The sequence below is a fragment of the Cicer arietinum genome, chromosome 5 (assembly GCF_000331145.2).
Source record: "Cicer arietinum cultivar CDC Frontier isolate Library 1 chromosome 5, Cicar.CDCFrontier_v2.0, whole genome shotgun sequence".
NCBI lineage: Eukaryota > Viridiplantae > Streptophyta > Magnoliopsida > Fabales > Fabaceae > Cicer > Cicer arietinum.
In genome coordinates this window covers 57,581,500-57,609,453 of record NC_021164.2, presented here as the reverse complement: position 1 = coordinate 57,609,453, position 27,954 = coordinate 57,581,500, and the positions used below count along the sequence as shown (strand labels likewise).

The 27,954-nt window shown below is 31.1% G+C and overlaps 4 protein-coding genes across 5 annotated transcripts in view; 3 read left to right on the top strand and 1 right to left on the bottom strand.

Moving 5' to 3' along the window:
- Positions 1 to 5,405, top strand: part of LOC101508676 (uncharacterized) — a 15,007-nt gene extending 9,602 nt beyond the window's left edge. The window contains exons 4-12 of one of the 2 annotated variants that reach the window (XM_012715865.3): positions 1,375 to 1,878; positions 2,486 to 3,194; positions 3,287 to 3,450; positions 3,554 to 3,631; positions 3,764 to 3,868; positions 3,973 to 4,107; positions 4,267 to 4,339; positions 4,463 to 4,597; positions 4,683 to 5,405. In XM_012715865.3, the coding sequence (XP_012571319.1) occupies positions 1,375 to 1,878; positions 2,486 to 3,194; positions 3,287 to 3,450; positions 3,554 to 3,631; positions 3,764 to 3,868; positions 3,973 to 4,107; positions 4,267 to 4,339; positions 4,463 to 4,597; positions 4,683 to 5,233 (2,454 nt within the window). In that variant the 3' untranslated portion in view covers positions 5,234 to 5,405. The remainder of the gene's footprint in view (positions 1 to 1,374; positions 1,879 to 2,485; positions 3,195 to 3,286; positions 3,451 to 3,553; positions 3,632 to 3,763; positions 3,869 to 3,972; positions 4,108 to 4,266; positions 4,340 to 4,462; positions 4,598 to 4,682) is intronic. The other variant, XM_012715867.3, reaches the window with a different exon arrangement.
- Positions 5,406 to 10,922: 5,517 nt separating this feature from the next.
- Positions 10,923 to 15,451, top strand: LOC105852164 (probable serine/threonine-protein kinase WNK4). The gene is made up of 7 exons (XM_012715868.3): positions 10,923 to 11,839; positions 12,462 to 12,727; positions 12,845 to 13,068; positions 13,143 to 13,300; positions 13,392 to 13,695; positions 13,864 to 14,196; positions 14,696 to 15,451. The coding sequence occupies exons 1-7, from the start codon at positions 11,747 to 11,749 to the stop codon at positions 15,157 to 15,159; spliced, it is 1,842 nt and encodes a 613-aa protein (XP_012571322.1). The 5' UTR covers positions 10,923 to 11,746; the 3' UTR covers positions 15,160 to 15,451.
- Positions 15,452 to 16,288: 837 nt separating this feature from the next.
- Positions 16,289 to 19,612, bottom strand: LOC101499895 (uncharacterized). The gene is made up of 2 exons (XM_027334432.2): positions 17,422 to 19,612; positions 16,289 to 16,957 (listed from the first exon to the last, which is right to left on the bottom strand). The coding sequence occupies exon 1, from the start codon at positions 19,512 to 19,514 to the stop codon at positions 17,745 to 17,747; it is 1,770 nt and encodes a 589-aa protein (XP_027190233.1). The 5' UTR covers positions 19,515 to 19,612; the 3' UTR covers positions 16,289 to 16,957; positions 17,422 to 17,744.
- Positions 19,613 to 25,403: 5,791 nt separating this feature from the next.
- Positions 25,404 to 27,421, top strand: LOC101499591 (CBL-interacting serine/threonine-protein kinase 11-like). The gene is made up of 2 exons (XM_073369265.1): positions 25,404 to 27,053; positions 27,129 to 27,421. Exon 1 carries the CDS (start codon positions 25,725 to 25,727, stop codon positions 27,042 to 27,044), a length of 1,320 nt encoding a protein of 439 aa, XP_073225366.1. The 5' UTR covers positions 25,404 to 25,724; the 3' UTR covers positions 27,045 to 27,053; positions 27,129 to 27,421.
- Positions 27,422 to 27,954: the final 533 nt, after the last annotated feature.

The following is a 27,954-nucleotide window of genomic DNA, read 5'->3' as shown; positions in this document are numbered from 1 at the left end:
TAATGTGAAATATCACCGCGATGAGGGTGATCTATTGTCGGATCCCTTATTGTATCGACAACTTGTGGGTAGTCTTAATTATTTGACAATTACTCGTCCTGACATATCATTTGCTGTTCAACAAGTAAGTCAGTTCATGCACTCTCCTCGCCACCTTCACTTGGCAGCAGTTCGTCGCATAATTCGCTATTTGCTAGGTACCTCTCAACGAGGTCTCTTCTTTCCCATTGGCACAATTCCCAAATTGATTGCCTATAGTGATGCTGATTGGGCACGGTGTCCCGACACTCGGCGATCAGTCACCGGTTGGGGCATGTTTCTCGGTTCTTCACTGATATCATGGAAAAGTAAGAAACAAGCAAGAGTCTCTAAATCCTCTACAGAATCAGAGTATCGTGCTATGTCTACTGCTTGTTCTGAGATAATTTGGCTTCGTGGTCTTTTGGCTGAACTTGGATTCCCTCAAACAGAGCCGACGTCTCTCTATGCCGACAATACAAGTGCTATTCAAATTGTTGCAAATCCTGTTTTTCATGAGCGCACCAAACATATTGAAGTAGATTGTCACTCTATCCGTGAGGCCTATGATAATCAGATTATATCCATCCCTCACATCAATACTCAGTTTCAAGTTGCAGACATTCTTACCAAAGCTGTTCCTCGCCCGCGCCATCAGTTTCTAGTTAGCAAATTGATGCTTCTTGACCAGCCGCATCAATTTGAGGGGGGATGTGAATCAGGAAATAAATAATAATGTATAATTATATTTATCGGTTTTTCTAAAATTAGTTAGACAAATCAGAATTTGATTTGATCCTCTTAATTTGTAATTATTAGATATAAATGTTGTAACGATTATTTATACGGAGAAATATCAAAGCAAAAAGGGCATCAAACCCTATTTTCTGACATTTATAACATATGTACATATTAACAATCTTAAATACGACTTTCTTTTAGTATCAATATTATTAGAAATTAAATAGTAAAAGCTTGATGCATTAAATTAATTATAGTTAATGTAAGCTCATCTTTAAGACTTGTATAAGAGAAAAATTATAATTTATAAAAAAAATGATAAGTTTGCAATTTCTGAGTTTTATATATCCACACTAAGTGTTAGATATCTTAGTTGATTAATTAGTTAAGTTGGTTACTTAAATAGTTACACTAGCTAGTTAGTTATTTTACACTAGTTAGTTGTTTATCTAACTGACTATATAAGTGTTTGTATCCCTTGATGTAATTAATTCTTTCTATCATTAATATCATTCAATTTACTCTTCTCTATTTCTTTTTTATCAATGGTTTAAATCAAAAATCATAATACTAAGAGATCATTTAACTTCTTTTTTATTTGGATTCACTTCACAGGAATCAAATTCATATGGCCTTAACATATGGGAACGTGCGCATTGTCTTTCAAGACAATCACATATCTTGTGCTATATTAAAGAGATTGTATTGACTAATATTTCGAAGATAAAATCAGTATTTATCTTGGCAATTGCTCCAAAAATGTTGTTGGAAACTTTGACAATTAGAAACTGTAATGCATTGAAGAACATAATAATTGACACTGGAGATCATGACAGTGGTGTAAATAATTGGGGTAATGTCTTTCCAAAATTGAAAAAGATCTTCATTAAAGGTTGCATGAAATTGGAATACATATTTGGATACTATGCTGATGACCTTGAAAATCACACTGAGATTCACATTCATCTTCCAACATTGAAATGTCTCATTCTTCAAAATCTGCCAAGTTTAGTTGCCATGTGTCTCAAACAGTATCAAACAACATTTCCACCTTTGGAAATTCTTAATTTCAAAAACTGCTCCAAGGTTGATATCAAATCTATTGGTGATTTCATGAAGGTAACCCTCTTTTCATATATATCTTTGTTTGTTAAACTAATCATTGGTTTCAATCCTACTAGTTGAATGCCTTTGGATTGCAATTGATAATTTCTTACCAATTGAAAAAAAATTATTAAATACTTAAATCCGTCACTACCACTCAATTTATACTTGAATTAGCTTATGAGTGAATAGTGAAGGGCCAACTGAAGGAAAGTAAAGCAGATCGATGTTCTCATCATTTTTTTTAATTTAATTTTATAAATTATAAATTATGAATCACATCAATACTTCAAAACCATGTAAATTAATGATTCATTTTCTCAACATAAAAGTTTATATTTTCACCCTCATTACTTTTCCCACATCACATACTTTCAAATCATACAAATTGATGACTCTCTCTCTCTATATAAAAGTTTTCTTTTCATGCTACTTTCTCATTACATCACATTATTTAAAATTCATTCTTCAAACAATTTTCTCATCAAAATGATTCCTAATTCTTGTAAACTATTTATTTACGACACCAAACACTCAGTTTACTTCCTCTAAAATGAGAACTTATTTAATTTCAGAAATGTTATTATCATACTTATAATTTATTTTATGTACGATCATGTAGAGATTGAGTGGGAATGCGGAGCATTTACGCGCTTTGGAATGGCTTGAGGTGTACAATACCAAAGTTGAAAATATATATTTTTTCAACGAATTAAATGTACGACAAATAAATTTAGGTTTGCAAAGGATTGAGTTGGATAAGCTGCCTTTGATGACATGTCTTTTTGTGGGTCCCAAAAATTCAATTGCTCTCAAAAACATCACATGGATAAAAATCAATCGATGTGAAAAATTGAAAGCTGTTTTCTCCACTTGTATTATAAAATGCCTACAACAATTGGTTTTTCTAAGAATAGAAGAATGCAAAGAGTTGAAACATATCATTGAAGATGATTCAGAGAATTTAAATTCATTGTGTTCAAGAACATGCTTCCCAAACCTAAAAGCAGTTGTAATTGTAAAGTGCAACAAGTTGAAAAGTGTCATTCCGGTCTCCCTATGTAAAGCGCTTCCTGAGCTAGTGGCTCTGATGATAAGAGAAGCAGATGAGCTAGAGGAAATATTCAAAAGTGAAGGTCATGATGATCACAAAGTTGAAATTCCAAATCTGAGAGTTGTAGCATTTGACAACCTACCAAGCCTCTACCAAGCCCAAGGAATTCATTTTCAGGCTGTAAAAAAACGTTTTATACAGAACTGTCAAAAACTCTCTCTCACTTTAGCATCAACAACCAACAACTTTAAAACTTTTGATATTTATTCCAACCTTGGTACTCACCATATCCAATATTTATTTTTCAAAACTTACATGTTCGTTGCAAATATTACATATCATGTTTATCTATATAACATTTTGATATAGATCTTGAGATACATATATATTTGGAGGACCAATTTCCACAATTACGACAAAAAATTGAAGGCTGTGATACTGGTAATGAAAGTTCAAGTGCAGAAACCACTCAAGATTTTGCAACTGGGATTGAAGTTGAAGCAGCACCAGGGCACGAGTTGACTTCTTCACAGGTCAATACCAATCTATTTATTCAATCTCCGTAAAACTCATTCAATAAGTCCCTTGGTTGTAATAAATAGTTTCATATCACTAATGCTTTTGTTCTTATTACAGATGAATGAACCATCAATAGACAAACAACATTCACTTGGACAAATTGATACTACAGTCCAACAATCTCACCAAAATTATGTAATATAGTACCACCTCATTGTGCATATAAAGTTAAAATTAAAAATATTAAAGAAAGTAAATTTCACTTCAACTACTACTTAAAAATTTATATGCTGCAACTAATTTACATTTTCATGCTATGCAATTTAGTTGGAGGGTTCAACATCAGAAAAAACAGCAGCAGCAACTTTGTCCACTATTTCAGAAACAAAGAATGAGCCATCTATACAATTAGTTGCTGATCTTAAACAAAAGGCATTTCCCCTATGTTGCTTGTATTCTTTTTTTTTTTAAAACTCTTTTTCGATATAGGAATTGAATTATATTACAAACTTAAACATCCTTTAAACTTTAAGCAGGGTATCGAGATAAGTGTGGAAGAAGGAAGTACATCAACTAGTGTCAAGACAATAACATCATCATCAACTCATTTAGAATTAGTAAGTTCATCATCAGGCACATTAATTACTTCTCAGTGTAAAACATCTTCGCCGGTGAGTTTATAGTATGTAACGAAAAAATTCTATTTGTATTGAAATCAAGCTCTGCCGAACTAAGTCTAAAATATATATAGCTAATTATAGTAAGGTTGATCCTATAATTATTAAGACTTAAGGTTTGATAATATCATTTGTTGATTTGAATCTGTGTAGGAGGAAGATGGTGATGGCCAAATAGCCATGACTTCTTTTCCCATTGCCACTACAGAGACCATTAATGATCAAGGTGAAGACTTTTCGAAATACTTTCTATTCTTATGTTACTTCAACAATTACCAATCATCCTTTTGATTTTGATTTTGATTTTGATTTTGAATTTGAATTTTTTCCTATTTCACAATTTGTTTAGTTTCTTTAAATGATGATGTTGCCATGCAAGCAAGCTCAATTGTTGAAAAACAGTTTCCTAAGGATGATGAAACAAAAATTTCCAAATCAAGACTCTCTTCTGTTGCATCTCAGTTTCCTTCAATGCCTTCTAAAGGTATTCTAATATTGATTCAATTTATTTTTAATTAATTTTACTCTCTGTTCAAATAAAGCATAATCATTATTTCCTATACTTTTAGGAGACCCTTCTCAAACAGTAGAAGATTTAAGTTCTTCTTTGCTTGTCACGAGGGAGCTTGAGCAACTAATCGCCAAGAATAATTTGGTTTATGAGAACTTGTCTGTGTTGACTGATTTCCTTGTAAAGCATCCTTCAGGACTATTAAGGGATACTTCACTAAGTAACAGATACAAGGGTTATGCCTACAACTGTTTAGCTGAGCTGTTGAAATTCCTCCAGACTCAAAGTGTATTGGATGTGTTAGGCTCAAGCCACTCTAAATTTGTTGAGTTATTACAAGATGCACGCAGCTTTGGTTTTGATAAGGATTGGTTGGACGGTGTCGAGAGGCGCGCTTTGTTTCCTGAATTGCAAGTATCTCAAGATGCATTTCAAAAACTATTGGATTCTAAGCAACAGGTTACCAAAGAAGTTGAAGTTTTGCGTTTGAAGATAGACATTTTAAGTCAATGTGTGGAAGATCTTAACTATCAATTGACATCATCTGAAGCTGTTTTGGAGAGTATCGTTCAACAAGAAGCAACTTTAAGTGCCCCTATTGGCTACTAGACTATATATTTTTTATCTGAAATGAACCAATCTGTGTTATAATGTTTGTGATTTTAGAATTAATATTGATTGTTGTATGTTATTTTGATATACTTTCCTAGCAATTTGATGGGAGAATTGTATTATGTGGTACTTTTTATCCATGAGTTCTGGTGCCAATCATTTTCTACAATTGCCAATGGAGTATAAGTTAATTTTATATTTGTTATAGACGTAACTTTAACTTTAACGAAACTTAGCTTTAAGTGAGACGCGCGTTGGGTGATGTTCCACGTTGATCCCAAACACGTGCTTAGTTAAGTTTGTTAAGGGAAAATTTAGGGTTGTAAGTATTGATTAATTAATAATTAATTAATTATTATTATAGTACATTATAAAAGTCTTTACAAAAGTTAATGGAATTGCAGTATAAAGGCACAATTGTTTGTTCATCACTTCCGTTTAGCAATACAATAACACAAACCCTTTCAATTTCAATTGAAAACAAATCGTAAGTAACTAATAATAATTTGAAATAGCATTTTCTCCTCACATCACATGATGACAATGGACCTGTTGATAGATCAAACAGTTAGAAGATTCAACGACGCGTTGAAATCGGAGGTATTATTATTATGTCCAATTAATGACTACATCTTATTGTCGTAGTTGTTATCATCATCGCCGGTAAGTTCACACAAAGCAGGGTTCGTCATCATACATGTAAACATTTTTACCCTAGCAGTAAACACAAGTCGTTGATTGAATGATAACTTGATGATATAAGTTACAATTATGTAGTGAGTTGATAAAATCAAGAGTTATCATTCTGTTAATTCCGTTAATATAAACTAATATTATTGTAAATGAATCTTCCTTTTTATCTATCATTAAGTTTGTACATCCTTCTAGAACATTCATATATCAATTGTGTTTCCAGCTTTGGATAGAACATTCATATATCAATTGTGTTTTCAACTTTAGATTTGGTGGAAATACCTTTTTAAGAGAATTATCGTTTCAAATAGTAATAAAGCCAATAATGCTAATCATTTTGTAATATGTTAACTATATAGACCCCATGTCGCCTCTCTCTCTAATTCTCATGTTATCTCTTCAAGTGTTAATCCTTCTTATAAGACGTTTATTCAAGTAATTGTCGTGTTAATTAGAGTCTTTAAATTGTTGTCAGTAATCTGAACTGATCTAGATTTATATGTCAAATTTGTCTTTAATTGCATTGTTTCTGCTTTCAATACATGAATATGGTTATAAACATATTTTCGAAGTTGAGACACATAAAAGACATCGTGAAGATTTGACAATAATAGAAGTAAGGCAATGCGATAAACAACTCATCTAACTCTATCAAATATTTGAAATATATCAATAAAATGAGGATTAAACTTTTTAACACCTGAAGAGGTAACATGAGAATTAAAAAGTGAGTTTAAAGAAGAGTTTACATATCTTTTTGCTTGAAGTAGACATATTTACAATTTTAAGGACAAAATTTTTAAATGGAAAGGAGAATGTACATCTCCTATATTTTAAAAGTTTCACCTTTAATTTTAAATAGTTATTGATTTTATTGTGTGAATATTTATTTAATTGGTAGATCATTTAAAAGATCGGCTTAATTGCAGTTTTGGTCTCCTTATTTTAGCTGAATCGCAAAAATAGTCCTTCTATTTTATTTCTCCCCAGTTTTGGTCCCTCAAACATAATTTTGATCCAAAACTTGATGAAATTTCATTTTTTTTTTTTTTTGCATTTATTTAAATCACACAATGCCTCAAGATCTCATTTGCAACAATTGTACCTGAAATATATGATCATAAATGGTGTAGTACGACTTTAAAAAAATGAAATTTCATCAAATTTTAGACCAAAATTTTATTTGGAGACCAAAACTGGAGAGAAACAAAATGGGGGGACTACTTTCGCGATTTAACTAAAATAGGGGGACCAAAACTGCAATTAAGCCTAAAAGATATATACCTATTAAGAGATAGAGTATTCATTATGTTATTTTTTAAGAGTAAAGGTTTTTATTTTAAATTTTAATTATATTTTCTTTTCACTCTCACTCACAGTTAAGTTATGCATAAGTTAGTCAAAAAAAACTACACATATGTCGTTTTCACCTTCTTCTTTTCTTTGACTCATTCTTTCAGAGGCAATGAGGTGGTTAACTAGCACCCAAACTCCATCACTACAACACATAATACCCTTTGTTTTCATCTTTCTTCTTCTATTCATAATCAACCTCATACCACCTCTTCCTTTCCTGTTCCTTCTTATTTTCAACAAAACTCTCCAATATATTCCTTCACTCCTTTTTCTCTATCAATAAAATACTCATCAACACCCCTATCTTTATTTCTTCTTCCTTGCTCAAATTCATGGTTAAAATATGATTTTAAGTCATTTTTGCTGCATGCATTAAGAGGATGTGGAGGGCAAATTGTTCATTAAGCCTAGTTCTTCACCTTGAGGTGTACCACTTTTTTTTGTTAAGAAGTTGTTTGTTAAGCCAAAGAAGTGTGTTCAATACAAGAGAAATGTAGTAGACTAATGTATGGTGTTTGAAAATGGCTGCATAATTTTTCTCCTCTGTTAATTCCAATTCCAAATAGGCACTAAGAGGAAGTAAAAAATAAGAAAAGAGAAGAGAGTAAGTGAATCACACAATATGTTTATATATAGCTAAATTAGAATCTGTGTTTTTTTTTTTTTTGAAATATTATAGTCTATGTTATTAATCGTTATTATAGTAACATATTTGGGAGTTAATAATAATTATTCATCAATTATTCATTAAAAGAAACATTGTAATGATCAATTAACTAAACTTGATAATGTTAGAGTAAACTAGATTATGGCAGCGGATGTTGCACAAATATTGATTAAATTATTTTATAAGTTTTATAAGTAATATTTTATATATTATAAATATAATTATCTTATAATATTATTCTATTGAACTGAAATAATTGAATATAATTAAAAAAATTAAAAAAAAAAAGGAAAAATCATTTTATTACAATAATTTAATTTATTTTTAAAAAATTTGTTGTCAAATTTGTATAATAATTTATAATATTAGATTATTATTTTCTCCTTTTACTTTGATTGTCAATTTATTTTGCAACACATAATGGTACTTTCATTTATTTGATAAAATAAAATATAAAATACGATTTAAAAATTAAAAATATGAATTAATATTTAATATTTTTTATTTTAAAGAATGTTAATGTTGAATTATATTCTAGAGCAATCTAAATTTATTTATTTTATTAGTATAGTTTTATCAAGAGTTTGAAATTTATTTTATTAAAGATTTACATATACTTTATATATAGTCTTAGGTATTTAAAAGTGTTAAATAATTATATGTGCAACATTACAAATTTGATTTTAAAAGTTTTTGAATTGTAGTTATGTTGATATGTACCAAAAATCAATTCTATTGAAAATTAATTTAATTTAATGCAATACTTTATTTTTAATTTATTTTTTAACATTCAAATTTTTATTATAATAAGGAATTTTTAAAACAAAAAATATCATTCAATTATAAATAAATAATTTAATTGATGAAAGTTGAGTGTTAACATTAAACTTTTGTTCATTATCTTTTTTAATAATTTTTAATATATTCATATTTTAAATAAATTTTTTATTTTAATAATTGAAAGTAAATTTTTTAATAATTTTTTATATATTCATATTTTATGATATAACATCCATATTTGTAAAAATTGTTAAACATAAAGTTGGAATATGTCGCATGTTCATAGAAAAAAGTTTATAACAACAACACTTTTATATGATGCATGTGATTGTCTGATATGAACAAATGTTGATTTAAAAAATGTTGATCGGCTTAAATCATATTGTAAAATCTAATTCAATTTCAAAAGTCAATGTGATTGAAATTATTGCAATACACAACAAAATTGGAACTAACAAATAGTTCTCTATTACTAAATAATGAGTGCAATTATTTGTTTGTAAAAAATACTCTAAAATTAGAAATTTATCTAAAAATTAAAATAATATTCTCCCTTCGACTCTAAACCTCTTATTCACGTGTTTATCTTTAACTCTTGTGTTATAATTTAATACGAGGGATAGATAACTTATTAACATGACACTTAAAAGTATTTATAATGTAATAAAAATAGAAATATGTAACAAATAAAGTGATGAGATGATAAGAAAATATATTAAAATATTTATTTTAATAAATTATAACTTAAAATGAGTAGTTATAATCAAAAGCAAATATGATTATGATCTGACTTATATATCGGTTAATTTGGTTCTATAGAATAAATATCATCAATATTCTCTACTAAACCATAGTTTGATCAGACAGTTTAAAAAGTAAGAAAAGTAAAGAGAGTAAAGAAATAGGCTTAATTGCACTTTTGGTCCCCCTATTTTAGCTGATTCGCAAAAATAGTCCCCACATTTTGTTTCTCCCCAGTTTTGGTCCCTCAAACAGAATTTTGGTCCAAAACTTATGAAATTTCATTTTTTTTGCATTTATTTAAGTCACATCATGCCTCAAAATCTCATTTGCAACAATTGTACCTAGAATCTATGATTATAAATGGTGTAGTACGACTTTAAAAAATGAAATTTCATTAACTTTTTGACCAAAATTCTGTTTGGGAGACCAGAACTAGAGAGAAACAAAATGGAGGGACTACTTTCGCGATTCAGCTAAAATAGGAGGGACCAAAACTATAATTAAGCCAAAGAAATAAGTTTATAATATTCATTCTGCTACAGATTTTATTATATTTTGACAGAATGATTAGTTCCTTATTGAACCATCCAATCCAGTCTGATTCTGGAACTGATACTAAGAGTTGGATAAACATTACAATAATATAACATAGACTTTCATATTTAAATTATTATATATGCGACAAAAAAACGTGACAAAATGAAAAACATGGATACAACTACAACCTGCCTAACAATGTCAAAGCCATAGAATCAAATCATAAGGTTACTGCTGACAAGTTCCTTCCAGACTCAAAAGTCAAACTTGTCATCCTTGACTTTCCTCAGACACATGACAGAATCACAAGCCCTCTTATGTTGCCACCTCACTCACAATGTGGTCTATCCCAATTTACTCTCATTAAATTTGGATTTCTTTTGTGGTGGTTTGATCTAAATCAAATAGTCTAAAAGAATTATATATATTTTATTTTATTATCCAAAATATCAAATTTGAATTAGTAGTGTTTAATTTAGATCAAATACCACTAATACTTTGAATACATGGACACCAATATTCTAAATATGTGAATTTGAACATTTTCATCTAAAAAAAAGTCATTCGGCTTTCAGTATTATCTAAAATTTATTACATATTTGAATCATTTACTACCACCCTAGAGTTGTTGTATAGTGTAACTACAATATAAATAATTGTGTAGTCTCTATAAAGATATTATAACCAAAATTTTGAAAGCATTAATCACATTTTTCTACAAAATAAAACTATGCGGCGTAAACTAGACCAAAAAAGAAAATGTTATGTAACTATAATTGCTACTATAATCACAATTTAAAACCAAGTCCAGTTAAGTTTCCATACACATTTTCTACTCTATTGTGCTCATTTTATTTATATATATACACACACACATACAAAGCTTGAAACTTGTACAATATTCATCACCTCTATCCCACTTCCCCAACTAGCTACCTTCCCAAACTTTTATTTATTTTTTAATAAAAGTCATCTCTTACAATCTTATTCTTCTTTTGTTTCTGGGATTTATTCTCCAGCTGAATTTGCCAAGTTCAATTTTGGATTTACACTTGTTATATCATCTAAAAAAAATGCTTACAACAAAGTGTCCCCACAGATTCTTCAAGTTCCGTGCACAACTTCTCTCACACACAAACAATTATTTACCACACTTGTGATTTTTTTATGTAAATTTCCAAAACTAACCCTGCTCAAAACACACATATACATGCAATATAAAGGGTAGTTACAGAAACATGTCATTTTCATAGCAAAAAATTATTATCCACTTATTCTTTTCTAGTCTTGTCTCTTGTCAAATCTTACATCCTCCACTTTCCAAAAAAACAAGAAAATTCAAAACAAGACAAAACAAAAAACAAATGGTTTCTAATCATGATTATGATTACTTTTCATTTCTTGTTGTTGTTGTTGTAAAGATGAGTAGTATGATAATAATGCAGAGTATTGATTACTCAAGGCTTTTTTGGTTATTTTTTGGAATCTTGTCTCACGTTTACCACGAAGAAAAGTCTTGGATTGAGGATTAATTCTACAAAGTTTTAGATAAATTAATAGTAAATAAACTCTTTCTGTTTTTGTACTTTATTTTTGGTGTTTACTTTTGTAGTCTTTCTTGCACAAAAGTTGTTGTACAAATTATTATAGTGCTTATAAAGTTTAGGTGATTGTTACTTTGTTAGTTAGAATAATAATAATTATAATTATTATTATTTAGTTAAGAATTAAATATGTATTATTCTAATAATAGAAAGGGCAAAAAAGAGGATGGTAGAAAGGAGCATAGTTACATGGAAACTGATCCAACTGGTCGATATGGTCGGGTAAGTTCTAAGTTTGATCTTATGGTTTTCAATTTTTGATTTTTTTTGAGGTGATTGTTATTTAATTTGAATTTTGGTTATTGAAGGTAGTTAGTCTGTTTTTTCATTTGTTTTGTTGGGAATTTTGTGTTAGAATTGGAAAGAATTTATAACAGCATTATTGTGAGGATTGTGATCTATAAAGAACATACACAGACACCAGACACAATATTGACACAATATTGATATATAAGATACTGATTATAATTTGAAAAAATACAAGTGATTGTATGCAATCACAAATGTCAGTGTTGTGTCAGAACACCAACATGTATCAGATATTAGGACACATTTTCAATTTGAAGTGTAGGTGCTACATAGCTTGTGAGCACGATGACCATGTGATACTGTGTCATTAGATGTAGTGAAATCCAAGCTGCCTTTTCTATGATTTATAGCTTGTTTGCTTAAATTTGGGTTTATAGTATGTTGTGATGGCTGAAATGCTGAGACTATATGATGTTGGTTGTGACAATGATTTTGACAATAATTCCTTTTTTAGCCATGCTTAAATTGTTTCTGATTTTTCATCTCAGAAATTTTCAAGGGGCTAAGCATAATGTTCTGTGTTTAATGTGATTAGGTTGGAGATATTCTTGGAAAAGGGGCAATGAAAACAGTGTATAAAGCAATTGATGAGGTCCTTGGAATAGAGGTAGCGTGGAACCAAGTCAAACTCAATGAGGCACTTCGTACACCAGAGGATTTGGAGAGACTTTATTTAGAGGTTCATCTTCTCAGTACCCTCAAACACCAATCCATCATGCAATTCTATACCTCTTGGATTGATGTTGACAACAGGACCTTCAACTTCATTACAGAAATGTTCACTTCTGGGACACTCAGAGAGTAACTTTCTTTCTACGATCAATTAACTTTGATGGCAGTCATGGAATCTTTATTTCACTTTTTTTTTTTACTAGTTTTGTGTTGAATCAATTACTGATAAGCTTTTGGCTTTCACAGATACAGGAAGACATATAAGTATGTAGGCATGCAAGCAATAAAGAGTTGGGCTCGCCAAATCTTACAGGGTCTTGTTTATCTGCATGAACATGATCCTCCAGTAATTCATAGGGACCTCAAATGTGACAACATATTTGTCAATGGACATCTTGGACAAGTGAAAATTGGTGACCTTGGTCTAGCGGCAATTCTACGTGGTTCACAGCCAGCTCACAGCGTTATCGGTACTTATTTTTCTTTTGCAGGCAGTGAGCCATGCTAACTATTGCTTGTTAATATTCTCTCTCTTTTGTGCCAGGAACCCCAGAGTTCATGGCACCGGAATTGTATGAAGAAGAATACAATGAACTTGTTGATGTGTACTCATTTGGCATGTGTGTTTTGGAAATTATTACATCTGATTATCCATATAGTGAGTGTACTAATCCGGCGCAGATATACAAGAAAGTGACATCGGTAAATTCAGATCTCAGATTAAAGGTTTAAAGATATCAGCAAAGCAGGAATTTTATGTATGTAAGCGATTTTTCTGTCTTTGAATGTTCAGGGTAAGCTACCGGCAGCATTTTTCCGGATTGAAGATGCAGAAGCACAAAAGTTTATTGGAAAATGCCTAGTGAATGCAGCAAAGAGACCATCGGCAAAGGAACTGTTGAAGGATCCATTTCTTGTGTGCGATGATGCATCATCGATAACAAAGATTGTGATGCAGGATCCATTTTTAAATTACACTGAGATGGATAAACTTCAATTGAAGAGTGATTCACCTAGGACTTCAATGTCAATAACCGGGAAGCTGAATCCTGAAGATGATTCTATCTTTCTCAAAGTGCAAATTTCTGATAAGGATGGTACTTGATTTTTTTTTTTTATACTCAAAACCCTATTTGGTTCATTGTAGAGAAAATTTTGTTTCAAAACTGTGTAAATATTCGCTTCTTCGTACTTCACCGCAGCAACGTATCCTTTTGTTTTGTAAATGAACTTGAGTCTTTAATTTCCTCTGCCTTTTCCTGCAGGTTATGCTAGGAATGTATATTTTCCCTTTGACATTTTCAATGACACTCCAATTGATGTTGCAATGGAGATGGTGAAAGAGTTGGACATCACAGATTGGGAGCCTTCTGAAATTGCTAATATGATTGAAGGAGAGATATCCGTCCTGCTGCCCGATAGAAGAAATAGCAACCATCCACACACCTGTCATTCATTCAGTTATCATGATGATGAGAATGATGAAGGTCCTCATCAATATCATCACTCTGTCTCTTCTTGTTCATCGTCGCAAGAATCATTATCTAGTGCAGTCAATAGAGCTGATGACGTATCAAATGGATATCGTTTGCTCCATGGTATGGCTTCTTTTTCCCTTCGCCCTACCACATTGTGAATGTCATATTTCATTGATGTGCTTAAATTATCGACCTGTACACCCTCTACTTAGCATCAGGCTTGAGTTATTCCATCAGTTGGGTTTGTACTTTGTAGAGCATTGCTTAGTTACCATGGAATAACAGTGTTTTTGAGGACATAACTTCTGCCAATGCTCTCTAAGACTTAAGGTCTACCCTGACCCAGATGTCCCAGGACCCTACTCATCTAAACTTTTATTTATAAAAAATAAGTAATTACTACTACTTAGTTTAATTTTTATTTGCGAAGGACCAAATACAAGATTTTAGGCTTAGTGTTAAATGTGCCTCTTTCTCATATCAGTTTAATATTTGCCATGAATGTGTGAGAAAGTCCTCATGAAAATATACTATAGTTTACAATACTCATCTAGTGAGAGAGTGAAAATGGTGTTTTAACTTTTAGTTTCTAGAGTAACCTGATAAACTGCTGTTGCAGACGATATGTGTGATGATGCCAGTTCACGATGCTCTTCACACGGGACATACTCCGACTTGAATTTTTGCTCTGTGGACGACCAGGATCACAATGTGGCTTCAACAAGAAAAGATAAACATCCCATCATGAATCACAAGTTTACAATGTTTTCACATGGTGAAGACCAAATCACTTTGAATCAGTGCAAAGTTTTAGCTGGACCACAAGCACCTTCTACAAGTGAAAGTAAGAAGATGACAGACAATCGTATATTAACGAGGAACAAGTCACTAATTGATATGAGGAGCCAATTACTACACCGATCTCTGGTCGAGGAGGTAAACAAAAGACGGTTATTCAAGACAGTTGGAGCTGTGGAAAGTATTGGATTTCAAACTCCTTATGAGATTACAAGCAAAAAGTCACAGCCTGTATGTGGTAATTTAGATGTCAGCTCTTCAGGAAAGGTAGAGAAGAAAACTTGAGAACTAAAAAGGTTTAAAAATAGCTATTGTTGAGCATTGGAATTAAAAAGAACAAAAAGAAATGCATACCTTTGTGTCTTGGACTAGAGAAAATGTTAAGGTTGATGTTCTATGGTGTTTTCGGATTTTCAAGGAATAATGGGCACGATTTGAAGGAAAATTCACATGTTGTCCACTTAGATGTCTAAGCAGAGTTATTACGGTAATAAGTTCAAATGAATGTAAATATATGTTCATGGAGTGTTCTGGACATAAATAAATGCATTTTTGGAAATGAATAAGTCTTCTCATATTAGTTGGATCGTCATGCCCTACAATTTCTTTAATTTCAGGATTAAAGGATAAGAGGTGCAGCAGTATATCTACATTAAAATCTATTATGATGGTTGTTTGTTTTACTAGCTGCTTTCTTTTAAAAAGATAAATTTAATCAAAACTCTTGAGCAACATGATATCAGAAACTAAGAAATCTTATTCCAAATAGTCTAATCGACATTTATCACAATACTAATTTGCAAAAATATATTAAAGGGATAATTATATTTTACTTTGAGATAAATTTAGTAAATATATCTCTCTCTGGTTTTGTGATTACATATTTATGCTTATATTCATTTTTTTTATTTTTTTATGGAATAGCTCAATGTTAGTAATGTTAATATTTTTAGAAATTGTTAATAATACATTGAAGATGGGATTCAAACCCTTGATCTTCCTTGTCACTCCACTCCTTAACTCTTTCACCTCAATCACCAAGCTAACTTTATATACCCTTATGTTTATATTTATTCTCCTTTAACTCTTTCACCTCAACCACCAAGTCAACCTTATATACCCTTATGTTTATATTCATTTGACAGAATAGTCAAGGAAAATTATCTTTTGGTATGCTACAAACTAATTTTAATTAATCTATTAAATTAGTAATATTAGATTCAAAGTTAAATTTTTTATTGAATTGTAATTCAATTTTAATTACATTTCATTTGTATTATAATTAATAATAGAAAGTATTGTACTCAAGATGATTTCTAATGTAGCCGCCACAGCACAAAAAAAAAGTGAGGAAAAAATTGATACATAGCACATAAAGGAGAGGAAGAAATCATCAAATAAATAACAAAAAGAATAAAAAATAAATAAAGAGCATAATATTGACTCTAAGCTTTATATATAGAACCAGAATTGAACGATTCATTATTGGTCAAATTAAGAGTACATGAATTTATACAGATGAACTTGAAGTGTTCAACCTAAAGCAAACTGAAAATAACAGAAAAACTGAATGCACACTAATCCTAACTACCAATTAACAAACTTATCATCTAACTGATCTGTTACAATCTGTAGAGCCAAATACCTTGTGCCCGTAAAAATTAGCACTGGATTAATTTTTTTCTCTCTTAGTTCTACTGCTTTCCTCTGTAATAATTTGATAGATAGAGACTGAGACATTAACTCATCCAATTTGGTTGATCTTCTAAACTAAGTGGCTCCAAAGGACTTCGACATCGAACTTCATTGGCATTGTTAATGGTCAAGTATGTGCCGACTGTGAAATTGTATAAAACTCATTAAGTATGAGCTAGCTGTGTTTTTTCATAACATGAGAACCATTTTGGTTCATTGATCTACTTGTATCTCTGAGCTTGTAAAATCATGCATCTGAAATCTTATCCGACTAGTTGAACCTGTAGTTACCCATCAAAGATACACCTCAAACACAGTGTTTCTCTCTTCCAGTGATTCTGTGTTTCTTTAATGTGATATACCTTACAATTGTTCAATTTTGTGAGAGCTGAAATGGAAGATATGTAAAACCATCAAGCCTTATTTAAAATAAAATAAAAATATAAAGTTAAGATTCCACTACAAAACAGAAGTTCCAAAATGAATGCCAAAACAAATGCTTCCCTATTCTAAAGTGATGTCAGAAAACAATTAGGATTAAGGAAAACTGCACTTTTTCACCCCCTTTCTTCTTAACCTCTTATAGCAAAGCAAATAGGGGAGAGATTTAGGCTTTGAAGAAAAGATTTTACAAACTACAACAGAACTTCAAAACTAAATAACAATTTCACAATCATGTGCAACAAACTTATCCACACATACTCATACCACAAATATGTCATACGACAAATCTCAAAGGGTAACTTTACATATTGAAGGCAAACAGAGGATACTAATGAGTTCATAAGGTAAATTTGAAAACAGTAAATATTATTTGGGAGAAGTCCGAATTCTAGGTCCTGTGAAACATACCTTCCCTTGTATGGACATTAGATATTTCTCAACCAGAATCTTGCAACTGCAATCTAGCAAAGCGAGGCCTTCATTGTGAGCACCATTTAGAACACCATCATTATCATTATCCAATTTGGATTTTCATATATGAACATCAAACTGCCGTTGCCCTTGGCCATTATAGTATACCATCAAGTTTTTAATGGAATTGGGCAATTTGAACCCACAATAGTCGCAATGACGATTAAGGGACCTAGTTCAAATCAAATAGGTTCCTAAAACATTATATGAAAAATTCACATCAAATAATGAATAGGGCGCAATTAAATCCCAATCAAACTTCAGTTCTTCAGCAAGTCTTGAAATGCATTACTTTCTTTATCATCAGAGTAAAAGCCTATAAGCAACTCTGTGGTAGTAGCATCCACTGCAAACCCTTTGCATTTCATTATCTGAAGGTATTTTCTTGACCTTAAAACATCATGATTTCGCAACAATCCCTGTACAAAGACATTATAAGAACATGTATTAGGTGGACATCCATTCTCTTCCATTTTCATAAGCAAGTATTCAGCATCATCCAAAAGTCCTTTTCTACACAAACCTCCAATCATTATATTATAAGTATATGAATCAAATCGCAACCCTTTAACAAGCAATCGCGCAAGAACCTTCCTTGCATCCCTCAACTTTCCATCTTTACACAAACCATCAATCATAACATTGTAAATAACAATATCAAGTTCTAAATCACTCTCCTCCAAAGCCCTAAACAATGACACCGCCTCAAAACGAAAATGACATCTAAACAAACCATCCAACACAACACCACAACTCAAAAGATTAGGAACCTGACCATACTCCTTCATTGTAAAGAACAATTCCTTAGCAGCCAAAGGCTTACCAACTTCACAAAACCCACCAACAAGTGTTGTCCATGTCACAACATCAGGACACAAACCTTCATTAACCATTTCATACAACAAACACATAGCTTTATCAACATCTTTAACCTTACACCAACCATGAATCAATGAATTATAAGTCACAACACTAGGTAAACACTTCCTTAAACCCATCAATTCAAAAACCTTCATAGCTTCATCCATTTGATTCATCAAACAATAACCACCAATCAAGGAATTATAAGTCACAACATTAAGCTCCTCACCCATTTGCACCATGTAACAAATTACACTTCTAGCCTCCAAAATCAACCCTTCTTTACAAAAACCATCCACCAAAATAGTAAAAGTTTGAACATCTGGCATTATCCCCTTTTCCATCATCTCATTCAACAAAAAATAAGCACTTTTCAATTTACCAACATTACAAAACCCTTGAATTAAACAATTGTAAGTAACCAAACTAGGGTAAATACCTTTTTCATTCATTTCTTTAAACAAATTCATAGCCTCTGAAACAAACCCTAATTTGCAAAATCCATCAATAATTGCATTGTAAACGACAACGTTTGGTTCGTAGTTTCTCTCCATCATGTTTCTAAGATAAACGACGGCACTAACTGTGTCGTTAATTTTACACAAACCATTAACTAACGCTCCAAACGTATAATCGTTTGGTACATAACCCGCGTTTTCCATGTAACGGCTTAAATTCAAAGCTTGGGCCACTTTACCTTCAACACAAAGCCCATTAACGATGGTGTTGAGAGTTACCATTGTGGGCCTTAGGCCTGTTTTAAACATTATGCCCAAAACGGAGAAAGCGAAGGGTGTGTGGCCCAAATGGCAGAGACAGTTGATTACGATGTTGAGTGTGTATGTGTCGGGTTTAACACCAAGCGAATGCGCGTGTTTGATTAAGGAAATTGCGGTTGTGTAGTGTTTGGTTTTTTTTGTTATGAATGTGAATAAGAAATTGAAGTCTTTAACGTTAGGGAAAGGGTTCATTGTGAGCATTTGGTGGAAGAATGTGACGGCGGCGTTAACGTCTGGGAGGGTTTTGATGGAGTTTAGGAGGTGGGTTCTGTTAATAGGGTTGTTGTTAACGGCATTAGAGTTTGTTGTTGAAGAGGAGTGGGAGTAAGAAAGAAAGTAGTTACGGTGTTGAATACGAAGCAAACAAGATATTGAAGCTCTTGTTCGCATTGTGTAGTGTGTTGATTTGGTTTGTGTGTGGAAAGAGCGCGGATGGTTATTCTCATTCAGGGAGCGAGTTTGACATTCGATTACTTTTTCTTTGTTTTTTTTTGTCAACTACATTCGATTAGACTCAGTGGACGAAAGGTGTGGAGTTGGGCTTACTGGGCCGGTCAAAAAATATACCCTGTACCCCCATTTTTATACTTATACCCCCATAATTTTTTGAAAATGCCAATTATACCCTTATTAATTCAAAAATTTTTTTTTTTTTTTTACCATTATTAATTCAAAGATTTTTTTTTTTTTTTTTTTACCATTTCATCTTTTTCGGAACCACAAAAAAGATTTCCGGTACACACCTTATTTCCGGAAAACAAAAAAGTTTTCCGGTACATAAGGTTGTTTCCGAAAAACTTTTAAAAAGATTTCCGATATAGAAGTGAAAAATTCTACTACCGGAAAACTTCATTCGAAAGATTTCCGGTACATAAGGTGTTTCTGGAAAACTTCCTAAGCACCATTTTTAATATTTTTTTAATTTTATTATTTTTATAAATGATAACACACCATTCAATAATTAACGCATCATAAATATTAATTAACACACATAAATATTTTTAAATAATAATATACCGTAAATAATTAATAATTAATAAACTATTAATACACCATAATAATTAATAATTAATACACCATAATTAATAATTAATATAAATTGTGACATTCTATCTGAATCCGTTCCCTAACAAGATCCATAAATTAGTTAAAATTAAATAAATTAAATAAATTAAATAAATTAAATAAATACTAATATAATAAAAAAATTAAACAACTACAAGAAAATACGTGGATGAAGTTTTCCGGTAGTTCCGAAAAACTTCAAAGTAGATTTCCAAAAATGATGTTCTGTACCGGAAAACTTCTTTCAAGTTTTCCGGATTGGAAGTTGTGTATCGGAAAACTTAAAAGAAGTTTTCCGAAATTTGTGTGTGTGTGTGTCTTATTTATGTTCCGGAAATGTTAAATGAAGAAATAATTTTTTTTTTTATATATAAGAGAGTATTTTAGTGTTTTCCTTTACTTTTTGGGGGGTATATGGATAAAGGAGGAGTTACAGGGTAAAATTTTCAACATTTCTACTATTAGCAGATATACTATAAGGAAGATTTTACCATGTACCTCCAAATTATCTTTGTACCCCCACTAAGTAAAGGAAAAGACCAAATTGCCTCCGTATAAATTTAAAAAGTTTTAGATTTTCACAGTTCTATTGTTTGAGTTAGTCGGTACAGAACTAAGTAAGCAAATTCAGTTTTTCTAAAGAAAAAAATTTTCAAGTTTTTCGGTACACAAAATATGTTCAAGAAAACTTGAACAAAATTTTCTCGTACAAAAGACCATTCTCGGAAATCTTTTTTGAAGTTTTTCAGAACTACTGGAAAACTTATTTTAACCTTTTCAGAATATACAGTCCTGAAAAACTTTTTTCACATTTTCAAAAGTTACCAAAAAACTTCAACCCACAAGTTTTCCCATATTAATTTTTTTTTTTACTTTTTTTGAATTTTTTATTCCATTACTATTTATTTAATTCATTTAATTTAACTAAATTTTTTTCAGTGGGTGCGGGTACTAGAGGAAGAGACAACAAGATAGTACGAAGAACGCGTGATGTTGAAACTTCATCATCCATAGATGTTCCGAAAATGATTCGACCGACAGCATCCCAGAGGAGACGACGATGTAAAATGGAAGATGATGACTCGAAAGGTCATGGTTATATATTTATCCCTGAGGTTGAGATTGGTATACATGAGACTGGCATTGGTATACTTGAGACTCGTATGGGTATACATGAGGAGGAGCAGGTTGTGGTACATGAGGAAGAGATATGATACATGAAGAGGAGTGATATGTAGAACAGGAGATACAACATGACACCATATCCTAGAGTACCATATGATTTGTCACTCCTTACATAATACCGCCATATGTGTCCGCAAGAAATGTGGTTTGGTCAAGTTAAATTAATTATTAATTATAATTTATGGTGTACTAAAATATTTAAATTAATTATTATTTAGGGTGCAATAAAAATATTTAAATAATTATTTATGGTACATTAAAAATATTTAAATTAATTATTATTTATGATGCATTAAAAATATTTTAATTAATTATTACTTATAGTGTATTAAAAATATTTAAATTAATTATTATTTATGTTGCATTAAAAATATTTTAATTAATTATTATTTATTATGCATTAAAAATATTTTAATTAATTATTATTTTTGTTCTATATTTAATTTTAATGTCATATATTTTATTTTTATGCAGGAGCGACCAATGCTGAAAATAGTTTATAATTAATTAATATTTTTGTTCTATATTATTACTAGATAAAACTCACAACTCACATAGTTGGAATTTATGTTATAAAATTTATTTTATCTTATTTTATTTTATAATTATAGTAGTTTTTTTGTAATTTGTTTTATAAATTATTCCCTCTATTTTTTTTATAATAGACATCAGAATTATAATTTGATCAATAAAAACTTATGGATTCGGTTCAGGATGGTCTTAAAAAATTTGGAGGTTGCATGTTCTAATCTTAAAAATTTGACCTAATAAAAAAAGTGCAATTTTAAGGTAAAATAAATTTTAGTCCATATAAATATATCAATCTACGTGATGCACTGGTGATTTATGCATATCAATGTACATGATGCATGACATTTGGTTATATTAATTCATGTAACAAGAAAATATATACATATAGCATGTCACCTCCACATATTAGACTCAAACATACATTTTAGAAACAATAACTCAACAACCACAATTCTACTTATATAAACAATTTTACTCATAAAATACACATATTATAGAATCCAATATTACAATAATATACCCCACAATATCTATATTAATTAATATATCTATTAACATTTGTCATGTCATGTCTAGTTGAAATTCATCACAACCTATTACCATATATCAACCACAATTATCCTATAGACTTGTATAACTTGTTTTTCACAACCTTGTCACAATTAATAATTATTCCTTTTTCAATTTCTTTTAACATAAATATTTTTTTCTTATAAAATTTATCTACTTCCATACATTCAGTCAAATTCATCTTGTAAAAGTTTTTTCAAAATCATATGTTAGATCATGGATTTTATTTTTGAGACAACCATAATATACTCATCTATAGAACTATGTTAGAGATAACTTATGAAAATAACATTAGGTTCATTGTATTCTTGTTTAACAACTTTTGTGCAACATTCCCATACCTGAAATGCGACAAGTTAAACTACATCTATTTTCATGTATCATTCAAACATCTCTATTTTCAAGTTTGCATAGGTAGTCCTGTTGGTAACTTCATGGTTCAAACCTAAAAAAACTAACATAAAAGAAAATTATTTAAACTTTCTAAATACTTTACTCGTAAGTCCATACAAGTATGCATCATTTGTCAAATCAAATAATAATTTATTTTAACAAAGTTGAATCCACTTTCTCATTGTCTACAATCTAACATTTGAAACTCCTTTAACACTTCACTAGCATACTTATTTTGGTGTAATATTATGCCCTTTGAAATATTAACAAAATTTATACCTAGGAAATAAGATACATTTTCCAAACCCGTCATCTCAAATTCTACCATCAATGGTTTTATAAATTTCTTTATTTCACCAACATTGCTATCAGTCACTAATAGATCATCAACATATAAGCATATAAGGAGCAAGCTTTATGTCTTGGCTTGTTCATAAATGCCATATTCTACAAAGCATTTATCAAACCGAAGTCAGTTTTCTTGTTTAAGCCTATACAAAAGTCTTATGAAGTTTATACACCAAGTCTTCTTTTCATTCAATCACAAATTCTATGGGTTGAGTAACAAACACCTCTTTTATAGTGGACTCTTTAGGAATTCTAACTTGGTAGTCAAATGGAACATATAAGATAATGCCTAATAGTAGGCCAAATAAATGTTTTTCATTACGCCTAATTAGCCAATTTGTGGATGATCCTAGAAGGTCCCATATGCTTGCAGCATGGAGGATTTTGAGATATCTTGTGGGAACCTTGATGCTTGGGGTCTTATTTCCCTTATAAAAAATAAAAAACAAACATAAAAAGAGGATTTTTGGTTGGTTTTCCCTATACTGATTGGTGTAGATATGAGACGTATCACTAGATATGTCTTCAAATTTTTAGGAGCCCCAATTTTATGGGGTTCAAAGAAGCAACTTGTAGTGACATTATCATTGTGTGAGACAGAGTATAGTAGGCTCTTATGCTACTTGTTAGACTTTATGGCTTGAGTCAGTGCTTAAGGAACTAAAGGATGATGCGCAAAGGTCAATACAATTTCAAATTGACAACAACTCTCCAATTAATTGGAAAACAACCTTGTATTGCATAGAATGAGTAAACATATAGAAACAATGTTTCATTTTTTAAGGGGAGCAAATCAACAATGGAAGACTTGAACTGGTGTATTGTCCAACTAATGTGCCTATTAAATTTGTGGAGATAGATATATTATTACAATTGAGGGATGAATTAGGAGGAGTGTCTTTTAATTTTGATGTATAATAAGTTTAACTCTAGGAGCATGTTAAAAATAGCTCAACTATATTAGTTAGTTAGGTGAATAATTAAATTGTAGTTAGTTAATTCTATTTTAGAGTTAATGTAATACTCTATAAATAGATTTGCCAATGTAACTACTTTATTACCTTTCTATGAATAAGAAATATACACACATTACCAAACATATTATTGAAGACAAATTCTTATACAGACAATGGTTCATTGTGAACCAATTTTAAAAAATATTTAAAATCTATTGTCTTTTAGAAGTAGATGTTAATGGCAATCTGAATTTTTATGACTGAGATAGTAAATTAAATTATATCAATTTGATAAAAATAAGAAAAAATTAATATATATTTCGTATTGAATTGACATCAATCAAATCATCATCTTATTCATAAAGATGATAAAGATTATGAACTTTTAAAAATATTATTAACTAACGATAAATTTTTTAATAATTTTTAAATAATCATACACAATGGACCATTTATAAAAAAATAGTTAATCGTATAACTAACCTCATATTCAATTCCCATAATCATCGTCACATTAAAAATGTTATTATTATATCAATTAACATTATCAGATATAAAATGTTAACAACACATCTTCTAATACATTCTCTATGATAAATTAAAATTCACATATAATTCACTAAATTATATATGTCCTATATAAATTTAATGGAACTCATATAAATTTTTAATCAATAAAAAATATACATTAAAAAACATATATTAAAAAGTATATTATTAACATTATTTCTATCATATTGTTTTTGAGAGAAATGTCGTCAACTCTCTTGTACTACCTTATCTATCCACAAATTAAATAAGATTATATACACACTTTTTAATATATATAATTACACTTTTGTTTAGCATTATATAATTACGCTTAAGGATCCTAATGTACGACAGTTACAAATATCCATCTCCTTTATAACTGTTTTCCAACATTAGTTAATTATTAATTCGAGTATCAAAACTAGTTGACAAGGACGACGTTTGACGAAAGCTCCTCGTCATCTAGGTCCACAGATTAACAAGCACATATACGAAAGACACATGCATGAAATGTTCACATTATTGTCATGTCATTGTCAATTATAGTAGTAATTTCAAAGATGAAGCCTAAACATAAATGGAAAATTCATTATTTTATGCCACACTTTCTCAAAAAAGAAATATTATTACCCTTTCCATATTTCATCACACGGCATAAACACGTGGCTCAATCTATGAACTTGACCAATTTACACGAACCGGCACGTGTGTCCCACAACACCTCACATTTCTCTCCTTCTCTGTCTATCATCATCACTCCGAACATGCCGTACCTAACCACAACAGAAAACAAAAAAACTGAAAACCTTCTTTTTTTTCTTTCCTCTTAAAAAAAACAAAACCAAAAGAGAAAAACCAAAACCAAACCCATTCTCTCTGAAACAAAATAAAAAACTGATTTTTGCAAGCAACCCATTTAATCTCAAACCTTCAATTCACCAAATCCAGCTTCTAATTTCAATTTCCATTCGATTCATTTTTCGTTAATATAATTAGAGTTCGGTCTCTGGTAGCCACAAAAATGCCGGAGATCGAACAAGCGACGGCGGCGGAAGTAACAGCCTTATTCGGAAAATATGAATTGGGAAGAGTCGTTGGTTGCGGCGCGTTCGCGAAAGTGTACTACGCGCGCAACACACAAACAGGACAAAGCGTAGCGGTGAAAATAATCAACAAAAAGAAACTCTCCGGAACAGGTCTCGCCGGAAACGTGAAACGCGAAATCTCAATTATGAGTCGTCTTCACCACCCTCATATCGTGTGTCTCCACGAAGTTCTCGCTACCAAGACGAAAATCTATTTTATAATGGATTTCGTTCGTGGTGGAGAACTCTTCGCTAAGATCGCAAAGGGTCGGTTCAGCGAAGATCTCAGCCGTAAATATTTTCATCAATTAATCTCAGCCGTTGGATATTGTCACTCGCGTGGCGTTTTTCATCGTGATCTTAAACCGGAGAATCTTTTGTTGGATGAAAATGGAAATTTAAAAGTTTCGGATTTCGGTTTAAGTGCGGTTAGAGATCAGATCCGACCCGATGGGTTGCTTCATACACTTTGTGGGACCCCTGCTTACGTGGCACCGGAGATTCTAGGTAAGCGAGGCTACGATGGAGCTAAGGTTGATGTTTGGTCATGCGGCGTCGTTTTGTTTGTTCTTGCGGCTGGTTACCTTCCATTCAACGACCAGAATTTAATGGTTATGTATCGGAAAATCTACAAAGGGGAATTCCGGTGTCCACGTTGGATGTCACCGGATCTCCGGCGATTTTTGTCGAAGTTACTTGATACAAACCCGGAAACCCGAATCACTGTCGATGGAATGACCCGAGATCCGTGGTTTAAGAAAGGGTACAAGGAGATAAAGTTTCATGAAGAAGATTATGGATCCGGGTCAGGGAGCGGGGTTGGATTCGGGTGTAAGGGTGATGGGTCGGAGGTGTTGGATTTGAACGCGTTTGATATTATATCTTATTCCTCGGGTTTGGATTTATCCGGGTTATTCGGGGAATTTGATGGGGTGGAGCGATTTGTTTTAAGGGAGTCGCCGGAGAGGATATTAGAGGTGGCGGAGGAAGTGGGAACGGCGGAGGGAATGGCGTTAAGGTGGAAGAAGGAATGTGGGGTGGAGTTGGAAGGTTTAAATGGTAATTTTGGAATTGAGATTGAGGTTTACCGGTTAACGGCTGAGATGGCGATGGTTGAAGTTAGGAGAAGAGGAAGCGATGTTGCGGCGTTTAGTAATTTGTGGGATGAGAAGCTTAAGCCTCAGTTGTTGTTAGGTGTTGCAACCACTTCGCATGAACATGAACATCAACCGCAGTTGCCGGTTGCCGGTGATTGAAATTAACTGGTATTTATTTTCTCACTATTATTTTACATTTTTATATAAAAATGTTAACTCACAATCCAAAATTGTACAAAGTAGAAGAAAAAAACGCAAAAGAAAGAAAAAAAAAGCTTTGGCTGTGTGGCTGCCAAAACAATGAAGATTGGTGGAGTAGGATGTTTGTGTGAGACATGGATCGAACTGGAAAAAGGAAGGTCGAATTGGATGCTAGTAATATGTATTATTTGATCCTCAGATGAACAATTCACACGAAAAAAATAAAATGATTAATGTAAATCATTAATCATAAATTAATTATGAGTAATTACAATAATAACTATTGTTCTGTATATATTATTAAATTAAATATAAATATAAATATTTGAGGAGTATATTGTTCAGTCTCATGTATCGTTTTTACTTTGTATTTTTCAAGAAGGGGACTCATTTAGTCATTTTCCTTCATAGCCCGTTAATAATTTTATTTATAGTAGCTTTCAGATAAGTATGTATTATTACGTTAAAGATATTGAATTTAACGAAGTTATATGGTATTAAGTTACTTGTCTTTATATATTATTTTTCTTATTTTAAAATAGTATCGTTTAAAATTTTTGTACAAAATTAAAAAATGTAATAAAAATGTTTATAACATAACAGCTTAACTAAAATAACCTTACAATTTTTCTTACAATAAATAATAAAACAACATGCTAAAATAACCTTACTATTTTTCTTACAACAAATAATAAAACAACATGCTATACCAATTAACATTACGGTGCTTTCACGTTTTCAAGGAAAACCATCTGCTGTTTTGTTCGCTCTTTCCAATTCACAATCCAAGTTTTTTTTTTCTTCTACTCCCTTCTTGATTTCTAATTTTATTGAGAATACAAATAATATGATTCTCATTTATAGAATG

Excerpts from the sequence above, each read along its gene's own strand:
- LOC101499895 (XM_027334432.2), bottom strand. The coding sequence starts at position 19,514 with ATGCGAACAAGAGCTTCAATATCTTGTTTGCTTCGTATTCAACACCGT.
- LOC105852164 (XM_012715868.3), top strand. The coding sequence starts at position 11,747 with ATGTATTATTCTAATAATAGAAAGGGCAAAAAAGAGGATGGTAGAAAG. Across the intron at positions 11,840-12,461 it reads CAACTGGTCGATATGGTCGG|GTTGGAGATATTCTTGGAAA; the intron begins GTAAGTTCTAAG and ends TAATGTGATTAG. Across the intron at positions 12,728-12,844 it reads ACTTCTGGGACACTCAGAGA|ATACAGGAAGACATATAAGT; the intron begins GTAACTTTCTTT and ends TGGCTTTCACAG.
- LOC101499591 (XM_073369265.1), top strand. The coding sequence starts at position 25,725 with ATGCCGGAGATCGAACAAGCGACGGCGGCGGAAGTAACAGCCTTATTC.